Source organism: Manacus candei, unplaced genomic scaffold (assembly GCF_025592945.1).
Source record: "Manacus candei isolate 608988 ecotype Guabito, Panama unplaced genomic scaffold, ASM2559294v1 h1tg000522l, whole genome shotgun sequence".
Lineage (NCBI taxonomy): Eukaryota > Metazoa > Chordata > Aves > Passeriformes > Pipridae > Manacus > Manacus candei.
Genome location: NW_026138570.1, coordinates 71 through 18,238, shown reverse-complemented (window position 1 = coordinate 18,238; position 18,168 = coordinate 71). Strand labels below are relative to the sequence as shown.

Genomic DNA, 18,168 nt, shown 5'->3' with positions numbered 1-18,168 from the left:
AAATCCTCAAAAAATCCCCCCCAAACCCTCACTAAACCCCCCCAAATCCCCCCTAAACCTCCAAAAATCCTCCCAAAATTCCCACTAACCCTCCCCAACCCCCCCCATCCTCCCAAAATCCCCCCCAACCCCCTCAAAACCCCCCCAAAATCCTCAAATCCTCCAAAAATGCCCCCCAAATCCCCCCTAAACCCCCAAATATCCCCAAAATCCCCCTAATCCTCCCTAAATTCCCCCAAAATCCCTCCCAACCCCCCCAAATCATCCCAAAATGCCCCCCAACCTCCCCAAAATCCTTCCTAACCCTCCAAATCCCCCCTAACCCCCCCCCAAATCCCTCAAAAGTTCCCCTAAACCCCCCAAATCTTCCCCAAATGCTCCCCCAGACCCCTCAAATCCTCCACTCCCCCCAAAATCCCCCCTAAAATTCCCCAGGACGCCGCAAATCCTCCAAAAATTCCCCCCCAAATCTCCCCCAAATCCCCCCAAAATCCTTCCTAAACCCCCCAAAATCCTCCCTAAACCTCCAAAGATCCCCCCAAAACCCCTCCCAAAACCCCCAAATCATCCCAAAATGCCCCCCAACCTCCCCAAAATCCTTCCTAACCCTCCAAATCCCCCCAAACCCCCCCCAAAATCCCCCCCAATCCCTCAAAAAGTCCCCTAAAACCCCAAATCTTCCCCAAATCCCCCCAAAATCCCTCCCGGCCTTTTGGGGTTTTTTTGGGGGGTTTATTTTGGTGGGGGGAGCTCCAGGTGCAATGTCTGTCACAGACCCTGGGTACAATGCTGGGGGGACCCCAAAATGGGGGAGGAGACCCCAAAAAATGGGGAGGGGACCCCAAAAAATGGGGGGAGACCCCAAAATGGGGGGGTGAGACCCCCAAAAATGGGGGAGAGACCCCAAAAAATGGGGAGGGGACCCCGAAAAATGGAGGGAGACCCCCACAATGTGGGGATGGGGGGGTGGGACCCCCGAAAAAACCCCTCGGGGGGGGCAAAGGGACGATTTGGGGGGGGCTGAACTTACCTGGGGGAGGGGATTTGGGGGCGTTTGGGGGGGATTTGGGGGATCCAGGAGGATTTTTGGGAGGATTTGGGGGGATTTGGAGGGGTCTGGGAGGATTTGGGGGAATTTAGGGGGGGTGGGGGATGATTTGGGGGGATTTGGGGTGATTTTGGGGGGTTCTGGGTGGGATTTGGGGTGTTTTGGGGGGAATTCGGGAATGATTTGGGGGGATTTGGGGATGATTTGGTGGGATTTGGGGTGTTTTGGGTGGGATTTCAGGGTCCTGGGTGGGTTCTGTGCCCCCAGGGGGTTTTTGGGGTTCCCAGGGGTGTTTTTGGGGCCCCTGGGCTGGTTTTTGGGCTCATTTCTTGGCGAAGGAGATCTTCATGGCCTTGCTCTGGGGGATCTTGGGGTATTTTAGGGTGATTTTGGGGTGTTTCGGGTGGGATTTTGGGGTCCTGGGTGGGTTCTGTGTCCCCAGGGGGGTTCTGGGTGTCCCCAGGGGTGTTTTTGGGGTGCCTGGGTCGGTTTTTGGGCTCATTTCTTGGCGAAGGAGATCTTCATGGCCTTGCTCTGGGGGATCTTGGGTTGGATTTGAGGTGTTTCAGGAGGGATTTGGGGTGTTTTAGGGTGATTTTGGGGTGTTCTGGGTGGGATTTGGGGAGTTTTAGGGTGATTTTAGGGTGTTCTGGGTGGGTTTTGGGTGGGATTTTGGGGTGTTTCAGGGTCCCGGGTGGGTTCTGTGCCCCCAGGGGGGTTCTGGGTGTCCCCAGGGGTGTTTTTGGGGTTCCCAGGGGTGTTTTTGGGGTCCCTGGGCTGGTTTTTGGGCTCATTTCTTGGTCAAGGAGATCTTCATGGCCTTGCTCTGGGGGATCTTGGGGCTGTTTTGGGGGTTTCAGGTGGGATTTGGGGGGTTTCAGGGTGATTCTGGGGTGTTCTTGGTGGGATTTGGGGTGTTTCGGGTGGGATTTGGGGTGTTTTAGGGTGATTTTGGGGCGTTTTAGGGTGATTTTGGGGTGTTCTGGGTGGGATTTGAGGTGTTCTGGGTGGGATTTGGGGTATTTCGGGTGGGATTTCGGGGTCCTGGGTGGGTTCTGTGCCCCCAGGGTTGTTTTTGGGGTCCCCAGGGGTGTTTCTGGGCTCATTTCTTGGCGAAGGAGATCTTCATGGTGTTGCTCTGGGTGATCTTGGGGTATTTTAGGGTGATTTTGGGGTGTTTTGGGTGGGATTTGGGGGGCTTTGGGGTGATTTTGGGTGGTTTTGGGGTGTTTTGAGAGGGATTTGGGGTGCTCTGGATGGGATTTGAGGTGTTTAAGGGTGATTTTGGGGTGTTCTGGGTGGGATTTGGGGTGTTTTAGGGTGATTTTAGGGTGTTCTGGGTGGATTCTGGGTGGGATTTTGGGTCGTTTGGGGGTCCTGGGTGGGTTCTGTGCCCCCAGGGAGGTTCTGGGTGTCCCCAGGGGGGTTTTTGGTGTCCCCAGGGGTGTTTTTGGGGCCCCTAGGTTCACTTTTGGGCTCATTTCTTGGCGAAGGAGATCTTCATGGCCTTGCTCTGGGGGATCTTGGGGGGTTTTGGGTGGGATTTGAGGTGTTTTAGGGTGACTTTGGGGTATTTTAGGGTGATTTTGGGGTGTTTTGGGTGGGATTTGGGGTATTTTGGGAGCGATTTGGGGTGTTTTAGGATGGTTTTGGGGAGTTCTGGGTGGGTTTTGGGTGGGATTTTGGGGTGTTTCAGGGTCCCGGGTGGGTTCTGTGCCCCCAGGGGGGATCTGGGTGTCCCCAGGGGTGTTTTTGGTGTCCCCAGGGGTGTTTTTGGGGTCCCTGGGTTCACTTTTGGGCTCATTTCTTGGCGAAGGAGATCTTCATGGCCTTGCTCTGGGGGATCTTGGGGTATTTTGGGTGGGATTTGAGGTGTTTTAGGGTGATTTTGGGGTGTTTTGGGTGGGATTTGAGGTGTTCTGGGTGGGATTTGGGGTATTTTAGGTGGGATTTGGGGTGGTTTAGGGTGATTTTGGGGTATTTTGGGTGGGATTTGGGGTGTTTCGGGTGGGATTTCGGGGTCCTGGGTGGGTTCTGTGCCCCCAGGGGGGTTCTGGGTGTCCCCAGGGGTGTTTTTGGGGTCCCCAGGGGTGTTTCTGGGCTCATTTCTTGGCGAAGGAGATCTTCATGGCGTTGCTCTGGGTGATCTTGAAGCCCTGCAGGGCGTCCCGGGCCGCCCCCGCCTGCACCTCGGTGTCGAACTCCACGAAGGCGATGTCGTGGCGGCCCGGCACCAGGCGCACCTCCTTGAACCCCGGGAACCTGGGGGGGGAGAAAGAACTCCTCAGGGATCCCAAAAACCCCACAGGAATCCAAAAATCCCCACAGGAATCCAAAAATCCCCACAGGAATCAAAGAAACTCCATAGAAATCCAAAAAATCCCCTAAAAACCCCAGGGAACCTCCTGGAACCCCGGGAACCTGGGGGGGGGGGAAAAGGGTCAGGGGGGGACAGCAGGGAGCCAAAAAACCCCACAGGAATCCAAAAAACTCCATAGAAATCCAAAAAATCCCATAAAAATCCAAGAAACCCCATTAAGATCCCAAAAACCCCATAAAAACCCCAGGGAAGCTCCTGGAACCCCGGGAACCTGGGGGGGGAGAAAGAACTCCTCAGGGATCCCAAAAACCCCACAGGGATCCCAAAAACCCCACAGGAATCTAAAAAACCCCACAGGAATAAAGGAAACCCCATAAAAACCCCAGGGAACCTCCTTGAACCCCGGGAACCTGGGGGGGGGGAAAAGGGTCAGGGGGGGACAGAAAAACCCCACAGGGATCCCAAAAACCCCACAGGGACCCAAAAAACTCCACAGGAATCCCAAAAACTCCATGGAAATTCAAACATCCCCATAAAAACCCCAGGGAACCTCCTTGAACCCCGGGAACCTGGGGGGGGTAAAAAACTCCTCAGGGACCCCAAAAACCCCACAGGAATCCCTAAAACTCCATGGGAATCCAAAAAAACTCCACAGGAATCTAAAAAACCCCACAGGAATAAAGGAAACCCCATAAAAACCCCATAAAAACCCCAGGGAACCTCCTTAAACCCCGGGAACCTGGGGGGGGAAAGAACTCCTCAGGGATCCCAAAAACCTCCTCAGGAATCCAAAAATCCCCACAGGAATCAAAGAAACTCCACAGGAATCTAAAAAACCCCATAAAAACCCCATAAAAACCCCAGGGAACCTCCTTGAACCCCGGGAACCTGGGGGGGGAGAAAGAACTCCTCAGGGATCCCAAAAACCCCACAGGGATCCAAAAATCCCCACAGGAATCAAAGAAACTCCACGGGAATCTAAAAAACCCCATAAAAACCCCATAAAAACCCCAGTGAACCTCCTGGAACCCCGGGAACCTGGGGGGCACAAAAAACTCCTCAGGGATCCCAAAAACCTCCTCAGGGATCCCAAAAACCCCACAGGGATCCCAAAAACCCCACAGGAATCAAAGAAACTCCACAGGAATCTAAAAAAACCCACAGGAATAAAGGAAACCCCATAAAAAAACCCCAGTGAACCTCCTGGAACCCCGGGAACCTGGGGGGGAGAAAGAACTCCTCAGGGATCCCAAAAACCCCACAGGAATCCCAAAAACTCCATGGGAATTCAAAAAATCCCATAAAAATCCAAGAAACCCCATAAAGATCCCAAAAACCCCATAAAAACCCCAGGGAAGCTCCTTGAACCCCGGGAACCTGGGGGGGGAGAAAGGGGTCGGGGGGGCAAAGAAACCCCTCAGGGATCCAAAAAACTCCACAGGAATCGAAGAAACTCCACGGGAATAAAGGAAACCCCATAAAAACCCCATAAAAACCCCAGTGAAGCTCCTTGAACCCCGGGAACCTGAGGGGGACAAAAAACTCCTCAGGGATCCCAAAAACTCCATGGGAATCAAAAAAACTCCACAGGAATCTAAAAAACCCCATAAAAACCCCAGTGAAGCTCCTGGAACCCCAGTGAACCTGGGGGGGGTTAAAAGGGTCAGGGGGGGACAGAAAAACCCCACAGGAATCAAAGAAACTCCACAGGAATAAAAAAAATGCCATAAAAATCCAAGAAACCCCATAAAGATCCCAAAAACCCCATAAAAACCCCATAAATCCCATAAAAACCCCATAAATCCCATAAAAATCCCATAAATCCCATAAAAAACCCATAAATCCCATAAAAAAACCATAAATCCCATAAAATCCAAGAAACCTCATGAAAATCCCATAAAACTCCCATCATAAAATCCCATAAAAATCAAAAATCCCAATAAAAAATCCCCAAAGCCCCATAAAAACCCCAGTGAAGCTCCTGGAACCCCGGGAACCTGGGGGGGCACAAAGGGGTCAGGGGGGGACAAAAAACCCCTCAGGAATCCCAAAAACCCCACAGGGACCCAAAAAACTCCACAGGAATAAAGAAAACCCCATAAAACTCCAAAAAATCCCATAAAAATCAAAAAACCCCATAGAAATCCAAGAAACCCCATAAAATTAAAAAAAAAATCCCATAAAAATCCAAAAACCCCATAGAAATCCAGGAAACCCCAGAAAATCCAAGAGACCCCATAGAAATCCAAAGAACTCCATAGAAATCCAGAAAATCCCATAAAAAGCCAGGAAACCCCAGAAAAATCCCATAAATATCCCAGAAACTCCCTAAAAATCCCTTCAAAATCCCATAAATATCCCAGAAACCCCCTAAAAATCCCAAGAAAATCCCATAAATATTCCATAAAAATCCTGGATATCCCATAAAAAACCAGGAAACCCCAGAAAAATCCCATAAATATCCCATCAAAATCCCTTAAAAATCCCATAAAAATCCCATAAAAAAACCCCAGGAAACAGCATCAAAATCCCTTAAAAATCCCATAAACATTCCGTAAAAATCCCATAAAAAATCCCTTAAAAATCCCATAAAAAGCCCATTAAAAAAATCCCTTAAAAATCCCATAAAAATCCCATAAAAAAACCCAGGAAACAGCATCAAAATCCCTTAAAAATCCCATAAAAATCCCATTAAAAAAGTCCCTTAAAAATCTCATAAAAATCCCATAAAAAAACCAGGAAACAGCATCAAAATCCCTTAAAAATCCAAAAAATCCCATAAAAATCCCATAAAAAATCCCTTAAAAATCCCCTAAAAATCCCTTAAAAATCCCCTAAAAATCCCTTAAAAATCCCCTAAAAATCCCCCAAAATGCCATAACCCCCCTGAAATGCCCCAAAATGCCCCCAATCCCATAAACCCCTGGAATCCTCACTGGTTGAAGAGCATGGAGAGCATGAGCTCGTTGGTCTCCTCGGGCAGGTTGGTCAGGAACAGGATGTGGTTCGGGGGGTTCTCCGACAGCTGGGGCAGAAACACCCTCAGGATCCCAGAAACAACCAAAATAACCCCAAAATAACCCAGAAACACCCTCAGGATCCCAGAAACAACCAAAATAACCCCAAAAACACCCTCAGGATCCCAAAAATACCCAAAATAACCCCAAAAACACCCTCAGGATCCCAGAAACAACCAAAATAACCCCAAAAACACTCTCAGGATCCCAAAAATACCCCAAATAAACCCAAAACAACCCAAAAACACTCTCAGGATCCCAGAAATACCCAAAATAACCCCAAAAACACCCTCAGGATCCCAAAAATACCCCAAATAAACCCAAAACAACCCAAAAACACTCTCAGGATCCCAGAAATACCCAAAATAACCCCAAAAACACTCTCAGGATCCCAAAAACAACCAAAATAACACAAAACCAACCCAAAAACACCCTCAGGATCCCAAAAATACCCAAAATAACCCCAAAATAACCCCAAAAACACCCAAAATACCCCAAAAATACCCTCAGGAACCCAGAATACACCAAATACCCCAAAAACACCCTCAGGAACCCAAAAATGCCCAAAATAAACCCAAAAACAACCCAGAAACACCCTCAGGATCCCAGAAATACCCAAAATAACCCCAAAATAACCCCCAAAACACCCTCAGGACCCCCAAAAACACCCTCAGCACCCCAAAACCACACAAAATACCCCAAAAACACCTTCAGGAACCCCAAAAATACACCAAATACCCCAAAACCAACCCAGAAACACCCTCAGGACCCCAAAAACAACCAAAATAACCCCAAAAACACCCTCAGGATCCCAGAAATACCCAAAATAACACAAAAACAACCCAAAAACACCCTCAGGATCCCAAAAATACCCCAAATAACCCCAAAAAAAACCCTCAGGAACCCAAAAATACCCAAAATAACCCCAAAAACACCCTCAGGATCCCAAAAATACAACAAATACCCCCAAAACACCCCAAAAACACCCTCAGAACACGAAAAACACCCAAAATAATCCAAAACCACACCAAATACCTCAAATCCACCCCAAACCCACTCCCTGAACACCCCAAATATCCCAAATCCCCCCATCAACCCCCCAAATCCCCCCAACCCCCCCCCAGCGCCCCCCAAATCCCCTCCTACCCCCCGAACCCCCCCAAATTCCCCCATATCCCATCCTCGCCCCCCCAAATCCCCCCCCAAACCCCCCAAATTCCCTCCAGACTCCCCAAATCCCATCCTAATCCCCCAAATCCCCCCAAATCCCATCCTAATCCCCCAAATCCCCCCTAAATCCCCCCAATTCTCCTCCTAATCCCCCAAATTCTCCCCCAACCCCCCCAGACCCCCCCCAATCCCCACTCACGGTCTGGGGGGGCCCGTCTGGCCGGGCAGCCCCTGCTGGGGGGGCAGGGACCCCAAATGCCCCCTATGCCCCCCAAACCCCCTATCCCCCCCAACCCCCCCAGACCCCCCCATATCCCCCCCATAACCCCCCATATCCCCCCCAAACCCCCCCAAAATCCCCACTCACGGTCTGGGGGGGCCCATCTGGCCGGGGGGGCAGGGACCCCAAATCCCCCCTAACCCCTCCTAACCCCCCCCCAAATCCCCCCAAACCCCACTCATGGTCTGGGGGAGCCCGTCTGGCCGGGGGGGCAGGGACCCCAAATCCCCCCTATCGCCCCCAAACTCCCCCATATCCCCCCAGACCCCCCCTATCTCCCCAAACCCCCCCATATCCCCTCCTATCCCCCCAATCCCCCCCAAATCCCCCCAATCCCCACTCACGGTCTGGGGGGCCCCATCTGGCTGGGCAGCCCCTGCTGGGGGGGCAGTGACCCCAAACCCCCCCCAATCCCCCCCAAACTCCCCCAAATCCCCCCCAGTCCCCTCCAAACCCCCCCATATCTCCTCCTATCCCCCCCAATCCCACCCAGTCCCCCCCAAACCCACCCAAATGCCCCCCAAATCCCCCCCATATCCCCCCCTATCCCCCCCAACCCCCCCCAAATCCCTTCCAAATCCTATCCTACCCCCCCAATCCCCCACAACCCGATCCTAACCCCATCCTAACCCCTGTTAACCCCCCAAATTCCCCCCCAAAATCCCCACTCACGGTCTGGGGGGGCCCCATCTGGCCGGGCAGCCCCTGCTGGGGGGGCAGTGACCCCAAACACCCCCTAACCCCTCCTAACCCCCCATATCCCCCTAAAATCCCCCCTAACCCCCCCAAATCCCCCCAAACCCCACTCATGGTCTGGGGGGGGCCCGTCTGGCCGGGGGGGCAGGGACCCCAAATCCCCCCTATCGCCCCCAAACTCCCCCATATCCCCCCAGACCCCCCCTATCCCCCCCAATCCCCCCCATATCCCCTCCTATCCCCCCCAGTCCCCCCCAAACCCACCCAAATCCCCCCCAAATCCCCCCCATATCCCCTCCTATCCCCCCCCTATCCCCCCCAAATCCCCCCCCAACCCCCCCCAAATCCCTTCCAAATCCTATCCTATCCCCCCAATCCCCCACAACCCCATCCTAACCCCTGTTAACCCCCCAAATTCCTCCCCAATCCCCCCCCCAAAATCCCCACTCACGGTCTGGGGGGGCCCCATCTGGCCGGGCAGCCCCTGCTGGGGGGGCAGGGACCCCAAACCCCCCCTAACCCCCCCCAAACCCCCCCATAACCCCCCCATATCCCCCCCAACCCCCCCCCATAACCCCACTCACGGTCTGGGGGGGCCCCATCTGGCCGGGCAGCCCCTGCTGGGGGGGCAGGGACCCCGGGGGGATCCCGGGGGCCATCCCCGGGGGGGGGGATGATGCCCGGGGGGGGGATGTAGGGGGGCTGCCCCAGGTGGTGCAGCAGCCGGGGGGGGCTGGGACAGAGCGGGGAGACCCTGCAAGGGGGGGAAAAGGGGGTTAGAGAGACAGAAACACTCCAAAATAGGGCAAAATCACCCCAAAACACACCAAATACAGCAAAATTACCCCAAAACAGCCCAAACCCACCCCAAACCCACCCCAAAACAACCCAAATTACAGAGCAGGGAGACCCTGGAATGGGGGGAAAAGGGGGTTAGAGAGACAGAAACACTCCAAAATAGGGCAAAATCACCCAAAACCAGCATAAATTAGGGCTAAAGCACCCCAAAACCAACATAAAATAGGGCAAAATCACCCCAAAACAGCCCAGACCCACCCCAAAAACCCCCCAAAACAACCCAAATTACAGAGCGGGGAGACCCTGCAAGGGGGGGGGGGGAAAGGGGGTTAGAGAGACAGAAACACACCAAATATGGCAAAATCACCCCAAAACCGACATAAAATAGGGCAAAATCACCCCAAAACAGCCCAGAACCACCCCAAACCCCCCCAAAACCTACCCCCAAACCCACCCCAAAACAACCCAAATTTCAGAGCGGGGAGACCCTGCAAGGGGGGGGAAAAGGGGGTTAGAGACACACAAACACCAAATATGGCAAAATTACCCCAAAACCAGCACCAAATAGGGCTAAATCACCCCAAAACAGACATAAAATAGGGCAAAATCACCCCAAACAGACATAAAATAGGGCTAAAGCACCCCAAAACCGACATAAAATGTGGCAAAATCACCCCAAAACCATCACAAATTAGACCAAAATCACCCCAAAACCAACATCAAATGTGACAAAATCACCCCAAAACCAACATAAAATACAGTAAAATCACCCCAAAACCGACATAAAATACAGTAAAATCACCCCAAAAACCATCACAAATTAGAGCAAAATCACCCCAAAACCAACATAAAATGTGGCAAAATCACCCCAAAAACAACATGTGGCAAAATCACCCCAAATTAGAGCAAAATGACTCAAAATAGACCCAAATTAGAGCAAAATCACCCCAAAAACCAGACCAAGACCACCCAAAACCCCCCAAGTTACAGAAAAACCACCCAAAACCGGTCCAAAGCACAGAAAAAAAATCCCAAATTAGAGCAAAATCACCCCAAACCAGACCCAAAACGCCCCAAACCCACCCCAAATTACAGAAAAACCACCCAAACCAACCCAAAACAGACCAAAAACCACCCCAAACCCACCCTGAATTACAGCAAAATCACCCCAAACAGACCAAAACAACCCAAAAGAGACCAGAACCACCCCAAACCCACCCAAAACAGGGCAACAGCACCCCAAAAACCACCCCAAATTACAGCAAAATCACCCCAAAACCATCACAAATTAGAGCAAAATCCCCCCAAAACAACATCAAATGTGGCAAAATCACCCCAAATTAGAGCAGAATGACTCAAAATAAACCCAAAGTAGAGCAAAATCACCCCAAAACAGACCCAAATTACAGCAAAATCACCCCAAACCCAACATAAAATAGGGTAAAATCACCCCAAAACAGCACAAAATAGGGTAAAATCACCCCAAAACAACACAAATTAGAGCAAAACGACTCAAACCAGACCCAAAGTAGAGCAAAACCACCCAAAACCCCCCAAATTACAGTAAAATCACCCAAAACACCCCAAAGCACAGAAAAAACCATCCCAAATTAGAGCAAAATCACCCCAAAACCAGACCAAGACCCCCCAAACCCGCCCCAAAAAACAGTAAACCCACCCAAACTCACCACAAATTCGAGCAAAACGACTCAAAACAGACCAAAACCACCCCAAAACCACCCCAAAATAGACCAAAACCACCCCAAAACCACCCCAAAACCACCCAAATTACAGGAAAACCACCCAAAACCAGCCCAAAGCACAGAAAAAAAATCCCAAATTAGAGCAAAATCACCCCAAACCAGACCCCAAACCACCCAAACCAGACCCAAATCACCCCCAAAACACCCTAAACAGACCAAAACTGCCCCAAAACTGACCAAAACCTCCCCAAAATTACAGGAAAACCACCCAAAACTGACCAAAACCACCCCAAACCCCACAAATTACAGCAGAACCACCCCAAACCAGACCCAAATCCCATCAAATCAGCCCCAAATTCCCCCAAATATCCCCAAATCCCCCCAAATCCCATCCCAGCAGCCCAAAATCCCCCCAAATCAGCCCCAAACCCCCCAAATCCTCCCCAAATCCCCCCAACCCACCCTCCAATCCCCCAAAATCTTCCCCAAATCCCATCAAAATCCCCAAATCCCCCCAAATCATCCCCAAATCCCCCCAAATCCTCCCCAAATCCCCCCAAATCCCATCAAACCCCCCCAAATCCTCCCAAAATCCCCCCAAATCATCCCCAAATCCCCCCAAATCAGCCCCAAACCGTCCCCAAATCCACCCAAATCCCAAAATCATCCCAAACCCCTATGAAATCATCCCAAAATCCCCCCAAATCCACCCAAATCCTCCCCAAATCCCCCCAAATCCCATCAAAACCCCCCAAATCCTCCCAAAATCCCCCCAAATCCTCCCAAAATCCCCCCAAATCCTCCCAAAATCCCCCCAAATCATCCCCAAATCATCCCCAAATCCTCCCAAATCCTCCCAAAATCCACCCAAATCATCCCCAAATCCCCCCAAATCATCCCCAAATCCCCCCAAATCAGCCCCAAATCCCCCCAAATCAGCCCCAAATCCTCCCAAATCCCATCAAATCATCCTCAAATCATCCCCAAATCCTCCAAAATCCCCCCAAACCATCCCCAAATCCCCCCAAATCAGCCCCAAATCCCCCCAAATCAGCCCCAAACCATCCCCAAATACACTCAAATCCCAAATCCTCCCAATAATCCCAAATCCCATCAAATCATGCTCAAATCCTCCCAAATCCTCCTAAATCATCCCCAAATCCCCCCAAAATCCCTGCAAATCATCCCAAATCCCCCCAAATCATCCCCACATCCCCTCAAATCAGCCCAAAATCCCATGAAATCACCCCCAAATCACCCCCAAATCCGCCCAAACCATCCCCAAATCCTCCCAAATCAAAAAATCCCAAATCATCCCCAAAATGCCCCCAAATTATCCCAAGATCCCCCCAACGCCCTCCCAAATCCCCCCAAACCATCCCAAAATCCCATCAGATCATTCCCAAATCCCCCCAATCATCCCAAAATCCTCCCAAATCCCCCCAAATCATCTCCAAATCCCCCCAAACCATCCCAAAATCCCATCAAATCATTCCCAAATCCCCCCAATCATCCCCAAATGTCCCCAAATCCTCCCAAAATTCCCCCAAGTTGTCCCCAAATCCTCCCAAATCCTCCCCAAATCCCACCAAATCATCTCAAAATCCCCCCCAATCATTCCAAAATCCCCCAAAATCATCTCCAAATCCACCCAAATCTTCCCAAATCATCCCCACATTCCCATGAAATCCCATCAAATCATCCCAAAATCCCCCCAAATCTTCCCAAATCCCCCAAATCATCCTCAGATCATCCCCAAATCATCCCAAAATCCCCCAAAATCATCCCAAAATCCCCTAAAATCATCTCCAAATCCCCCCAAATCCTCCCCAAACACCCCCAAATCCCCCCAACTGATCCCAAAATCCCATCAAATCAACCCCAAATCCCCTCAAATCATCCCAAAATGCCCTCAAATCATTCCCAAACACCCCCAAATCTTCCCCAAATCATCCCCAACCCCCCCCCCAAATCCCATCAAATCATCCTCAAATCCCATCAAGTCATCCTCAAATCCTCCCAAATCATCCCAAATCCTCCTAAATCATCCCCAAATCCCCCCAAAATCCCCCCAAATCATCCCCAAATCCTCGAAAATCCCCCCAAATCCCCCCAAAATCTTCCCAAAATTCCCCCAAATGTTCCCAATATCCCCCCAACTCCCCCCCAAACCCCCCCCGGAATTCCCCCATTCCCAAATTCCCCGTTCCCTCACCGGCACCGCCCCCTGGGCCCCGCCCTGGGCCCCGCCCTGCCCCGCCCCCTTTTTGGGGTTGGGGGTCTCGGGGCCCTTCGGCTTCCGCTTCTCCCGCTTGCGGTCCCGCTCCACGAACGTGCCCTTCATCTTGGCAATCAGGTCCGAGTCCGTCTTGGCGTATTGGATCCTCTGGAACGGGAATTATTGGGATTTGGGATCATTTGGGATCATTATGGGGGGATTTGGGATCATTATGGGGGGATTTGGGGCTGTTCCCTTCATCTTGGCAATCAGGTCCGAGTCCGTCTTGGCGAACTGGATCCGCTGGAATGGGATTTGGGATCAGCTGGGGGGGATTTGGGATCATTATGGGGGGATTTGGGATTGTTTGGGATCATTTGGGGGGGATTTGGGGTCATTTAGGGGGGATTTGGGATGATTTGGGATGATTTGGGGCTGGTTTGGGGCTGTTCCCTTCATCTTGGCAATCAGGTCCGAGTCCGTCTTGGCGAACTGGATCCTCTGGAACGGGATTTGGGATCATTTGGGATCATTTGGGATTGGTTGGGATGGTTTGGGGGGGGATTTATGGGATTTTGGGATGATTTGGGGGGGATTTGGGATTGTTTGGGGGGGATTTGGGGCTGGTTTGGGGCCGTGCCCTTCATCTTGGCAATCAGGTCCGAGTCCGTCTTGGCATATTGAATACGCTGGAATGGGATTTGGGATCAGTTGGGATCATTTGGGATCATGTCAGGGGGATTTGGGATCATTTAGGGGGGATTTGGGATCATTTGGGGGGGATTTGGGATCATTTGGGATCATTTGGGGCTGGTTTGGGGCCGTGCCCTTCATCTTGGCAATCACATCCGAGTCCGTCTTGGCGAACTGGATCCTCTGGAACGGGAATTATTGGGATTGGGGATCATTTCAGGGGGATTTGGGATTGTTTGGGGGGATTTGGGGGGGATTTGGGGTCATTTAGGGGGGATTTGGGATGATTTGGGGCTGGTTTGGGGCTGTTCCCTTCATCTTGGCAATCAGGTCCGAGTCTGTCTTGGCGAACTGGATCCTCTGGAATGGGAATTATTGGGATTGGGGATCATTTAGGGGGGATTTGGGATTGTTTGGGGGGGATTTGGGATTGTCTGGGGGGGATTTGGGGCTGTGCCCTTCATCTTGGCTATCAGGTCCGAGTCTGTCTTGGCGAACTGGATCCGCTGGAATGGGAATTATTGGGATTGGGGATCAGCTGGGATCATGTGAGGGGGATTTGGGATCATTTAGGGGGGATTTGGGATCGTTTAGGGGGGATTTGGGGGGGATTTGGGGCTGTTCCCTTCATCTTGGCAATCAGGTCCGAGTCCGTCTTGGCGAACTGGATCCGCTGGAACGGGATTTGGGATCATTTGGGGTCAGTTGGGATCATTTGGGGGGATTTGGGATCATTTAGGGGGGATTTGGGATCATTTGGGGGGGGATTTGGGATCATTATGGGGGGATTTGGGATCATTTAGGGGGGATTTGGGGCCGTGCCCTTCATCTTGGCAATCACATCCGAGTCCGTCTTGGCGAACTGGATCTGCTGGAATGGGATTTGGGATCATTTGGGGTCATTTGGGATCATTTGGGATCATGTGAGGGGGATTTGGGATCATTTGGGGGGGATTTGGGGGGGATTTGGGGCCGTGCCCTTCATCTTGGCAATCAGGTCCGAGTCCGTCTTGGTGAACTGGATCCTCTGGAATGGGATTTGGGATCAGCTGGGATGGATTTGGGGTGTGTTTGGACGGATTTGGGGTGTGTTTGGATGGATTTGGGATGGATTTAGGATGGATTTGGGGTGTGTTTGGATGGATTTGGGATGGATTTAGGATGGATTTGGGGTGTGTTTGGAAGGATTTAGGATGGATTTGGGGTGTGTTTGGATGGATTTAGGATGGATTTAGGATGGATTTAGGATGGATTTGGGGTCTCACCATGGGTTTGTCATAGAAGGGGAAGCCCTGCATGGACCTCAGGGCGTTGCCAGCACTGCTCAGCTCCTTGAAGATGACGAAGGCCTGGCCCCTCATGCGCAGGCTGCGCGACACCAGGATGTCCAGGATCTGCCCAAACTGGGAGAAGATGGCGTACAGCGACTTCTTCAGCTCTGGGGGGGACAGGGGGGGTCACAGACCCCTCAGAGACCACCCAGAACCCTCAGAGACCCCCCAGGACCCTCAGAGACCCCTCAAACCCCTCAGAGACCCCCCCAGTCCAGGATCTGCCCAAAATGGGAGAAGATGGGGTACAGCGACTTCTTCAGCTCTGGGGGGGACAAGGGGGGGTCACAGACCCCTCAGAGACCACCCAGGACCCTCAGAGACCGGTCACAGACCCCTCAGAGACCACCCAGGACCCTCAGAGACCCCTCAAACCCCTCAGGGACCCCCCAGTCCAGGATCTGCCCAAACTGGGAGAAGATGGCGTACAGCGACTTCTTCAGCTCTGGGGGGACAGGAGACCCCTCAGAGACCCCTCAGAGGACCCCCCCAGGACCCTCAGAGACCCCTCAGAGACCCCTCAGGGACCCTCAGAGACCCCTCAGGGACCCCTCAGAGACCCCTCAAACCCCTCAGGGACCTCCTGGGACCCCTCAAACCCCTCAGAGACCCCCCAGTCCAGGATCTGCCCAAACTGGGAGAAGATGGGGTACAGAGACTGCTGCAGCTCTGGGGGGGAATGGTGGGGGGGTCACAGACCTCTCAGGGACCCCCCTGGGACCCACAGAGACCCCTTGGGACCCTCAGTCCTCTCAGAAACCCCTCAGAGACCCTCTGAGACCCCCCAGGACCCTCAGGAACCTTCTGGGGACCCTCAAACTCCTCAGAGACCCTCTGGGACCCTCTGAGATCCCCCAGGACCCTCAGGGACCCTCAAACCCCTCTGGGACCCCTTGGGACCCTCAAAACCCCCGCAGGACCCTCAGGGACCTTCTGGGACCCTCTGGGACCCCCCAGCACCCTCAGGGACCCTTGGGACCCTCTGAGATCCCCAAGGACCCTCAAACCCATCAGAGACCCTCTGGGGACCTTCTGAGACCCCCCAGGACCCTCAGGGGACCTTCTGGGACCCTCAAACCCCTCTGGGACCCCTCAGAGACCCCCCCAGACCCTCAGAGACCCCCCCCAAACCCCCTCCCAACCCCCCCCCTCACCATCCTTCTTGATCTTCTCGTTGAGGTTGTTGATGTAGATGGTGTGGTTGGGCCGAGGGTCCTGCACTGCCATGGCTGGGACCACCCCCAAAATCCCCTCCTGGGGGGCACAGGGGGGGGCTCAGGGGGGGTTGGGGGGCTGGGACCACCCCAATGCCCCCCCCCCGGACCCCCCAAGGGTCCCCTCAGACCCCTCCAAGCCCCCCCCAAACCCCCTCAGACCCCCCCAGTTCCCCTCTCAGACTCCCCCAAACCCCCTCAGACCCCCCCAAAACCCTTCCAGTGCCCCCCTAAACCCCCCCACCCCCCCCTCAGACCCCTCCAGTTCCCCTCAAACCCCCTCAGACCCCCCCCAAAACCCTTCGAGTGCCCCCCTAAACCCCCCACCCCCCTTCAGACCTCTCCAGTTCCCCTCAAAACCCCCCTAAACCCCCTCAGACCCCCCCAAAACCCCTCCAGTTCCCCTCCAAGCCCCCTCAAATCCCCTCAGACCCCCCCAAAACCCTTCCAGTGTCCCCCTAAACCCCCCAATCCCCCCTCAGCCCACCCCAGTTCCCCTCAAAAACCCCTCCAAACCCCCCCCAAACCTCCCCAAAATCCTTCCAGTGTCCCCCTAAACCCTCCACCTCCCCTCAGACCCACAATTCCCCTTTAAACACCCCCCCCTCAGACCCCCCCAAACATCCCCAAAACCCATCCAGTGCCCCACTAAACCCCCACCCCCCCTGAGACCCCTCCAGTTCCACTCAAAACCCCCCAAAACCACTCAGACCCCCCCAAACCCTTCCAGTGCCCCCCTAAACCCTCCACCTCCCCTCAGACCCCTCCAGTCCCCCTCAAAACCCCCCAAATCTCCCCAAAACCCTTCCAGTCTCCCCCAACCCCCTCTCAGAACCCCCAGTTGCTCTCAAAACCCCCCCAAACCCCCTCAGACCCCCCCAAGCCCCCCCAAAACCCTTCCAGTGCCTCCCTGAACCCCCAAACCCCCTCAGACCCCCCCGAGCCCCCCAAAACCCTCCAGTGCCTCCCTGAACCCCCCAATCCCCTCAGCCCACCCCGGTTCCCCCTCAGTTCCCCCCAACCCCCTTAAAACCCCCAAAACCCCCTCAAACCCTCCCGAAGCCCCACCTACGCACTCCGAGCCCCTTCAGACGCTTCCAGGACCCCCCAAACCCCTCAAAGACGCCCCCAAAACCCCCCAAATCCCCCAAATCCGCCCCTTCCCTCACGCACCTCCCGCCGCCGCCTCAGCCGCGTGCGCCGCCCGCTCTCAGCCAATAGGGACGCGCGCCGCCTCCTCCCGGCCAATGGCAGCGCAGAACCGCTCCCTGTGCCCGCCCGCCGTCCGCCTTGCCCAATGACAGCAAAGGGCGCGACGGTAGCGACCAATCAGTGCCGAGCTCGCTGAGGCCGCGCTTTCGCCCGAAGAAGGGCACGCAGGGGGTGACGCCCCCGCCGGGTCAAAACAGCCAATGGTGGCGCGGAACGGCCGGCAAGTCCCGCCTACCAGTGGCCTCAACCAATCAGAGACGAGCAGGCTGTGAGAGCCACGTGACCACTGGGGGCAGAGTTGGGGGCTCCAGGGGGGATTTTGGGGCGTCCCGGGGGGAATTTTGGAGGATTTTGGGGGGTTCAGGAGATACTTGGGGGTCTCCCAGAGAAAGTTTTTAGGCTCCCGAGGGATTTCAGGGCGTTTCAGGTGGATTTGGGGGGGATCTCGGGAGGATGTTGGGGAGCTCA

At 53.6% G+C, this 18,168-nt stretch overlaps 1 protein-coding gene and 1 long non-coding RNA gene across 6 annotated transcripts; one reads left to right on the top strand and one right to left on the bottom strand.

Annotated features, from left to right (window-relative positions):
• Positions 1-1,233: 1,233 nt before the first annotated feature.
• Positions 1,234-3,130, top strand: LOC127465901 (uncharacterized). 5 transcript variants are annotated; one of them, XR_007902447.1, is made up of 5 exons: positions 1,234-1,276; positions 1,431-1,659; positions 2,014-2,055; positions 2,211-2,597; positions 2,921-3,130. It is a non-coding gene; the product is annotated as an uncharacterized LOC127465901 (long non-coding RNA). The 5 variants fall into 5 exon arrangements; XR_007902446.1 differs by lacking the exon at positions 1,234-1,276 and having other exon boundaries at positions 1,301-1,451; XR_007902445.1 differs by lacking the exon at positions 1,234-1,276 and having other exon boundaries at positions 1,301-1,659.
• On the bottom strand, positions 3,035-17,689 carry SNRPA (small nuclear ribonucleoprotein polypeptide A). Its single transcript, XM_051776432.1, is given in 9 exon segments — positions 3,035-3,310; positions 6,305-6,393; positions 9,116-9,202; positions 9,204-9,263; positions 9,265-9,285; positions 13,248-13,418; positions 15,209-15,381; positions 16,429-16,525; positions 17,662-17,689. Coding segments are annotated over 8 exon segments (834 nt in total). The 5' UTR covers positions 16,502-16,525; positions 17,662-17,689; the 3' UTR covers positions 3,035-3,150.
• Between the last annotated feature and the right edge of the window lie 479 nt (positions 17,690-18,168).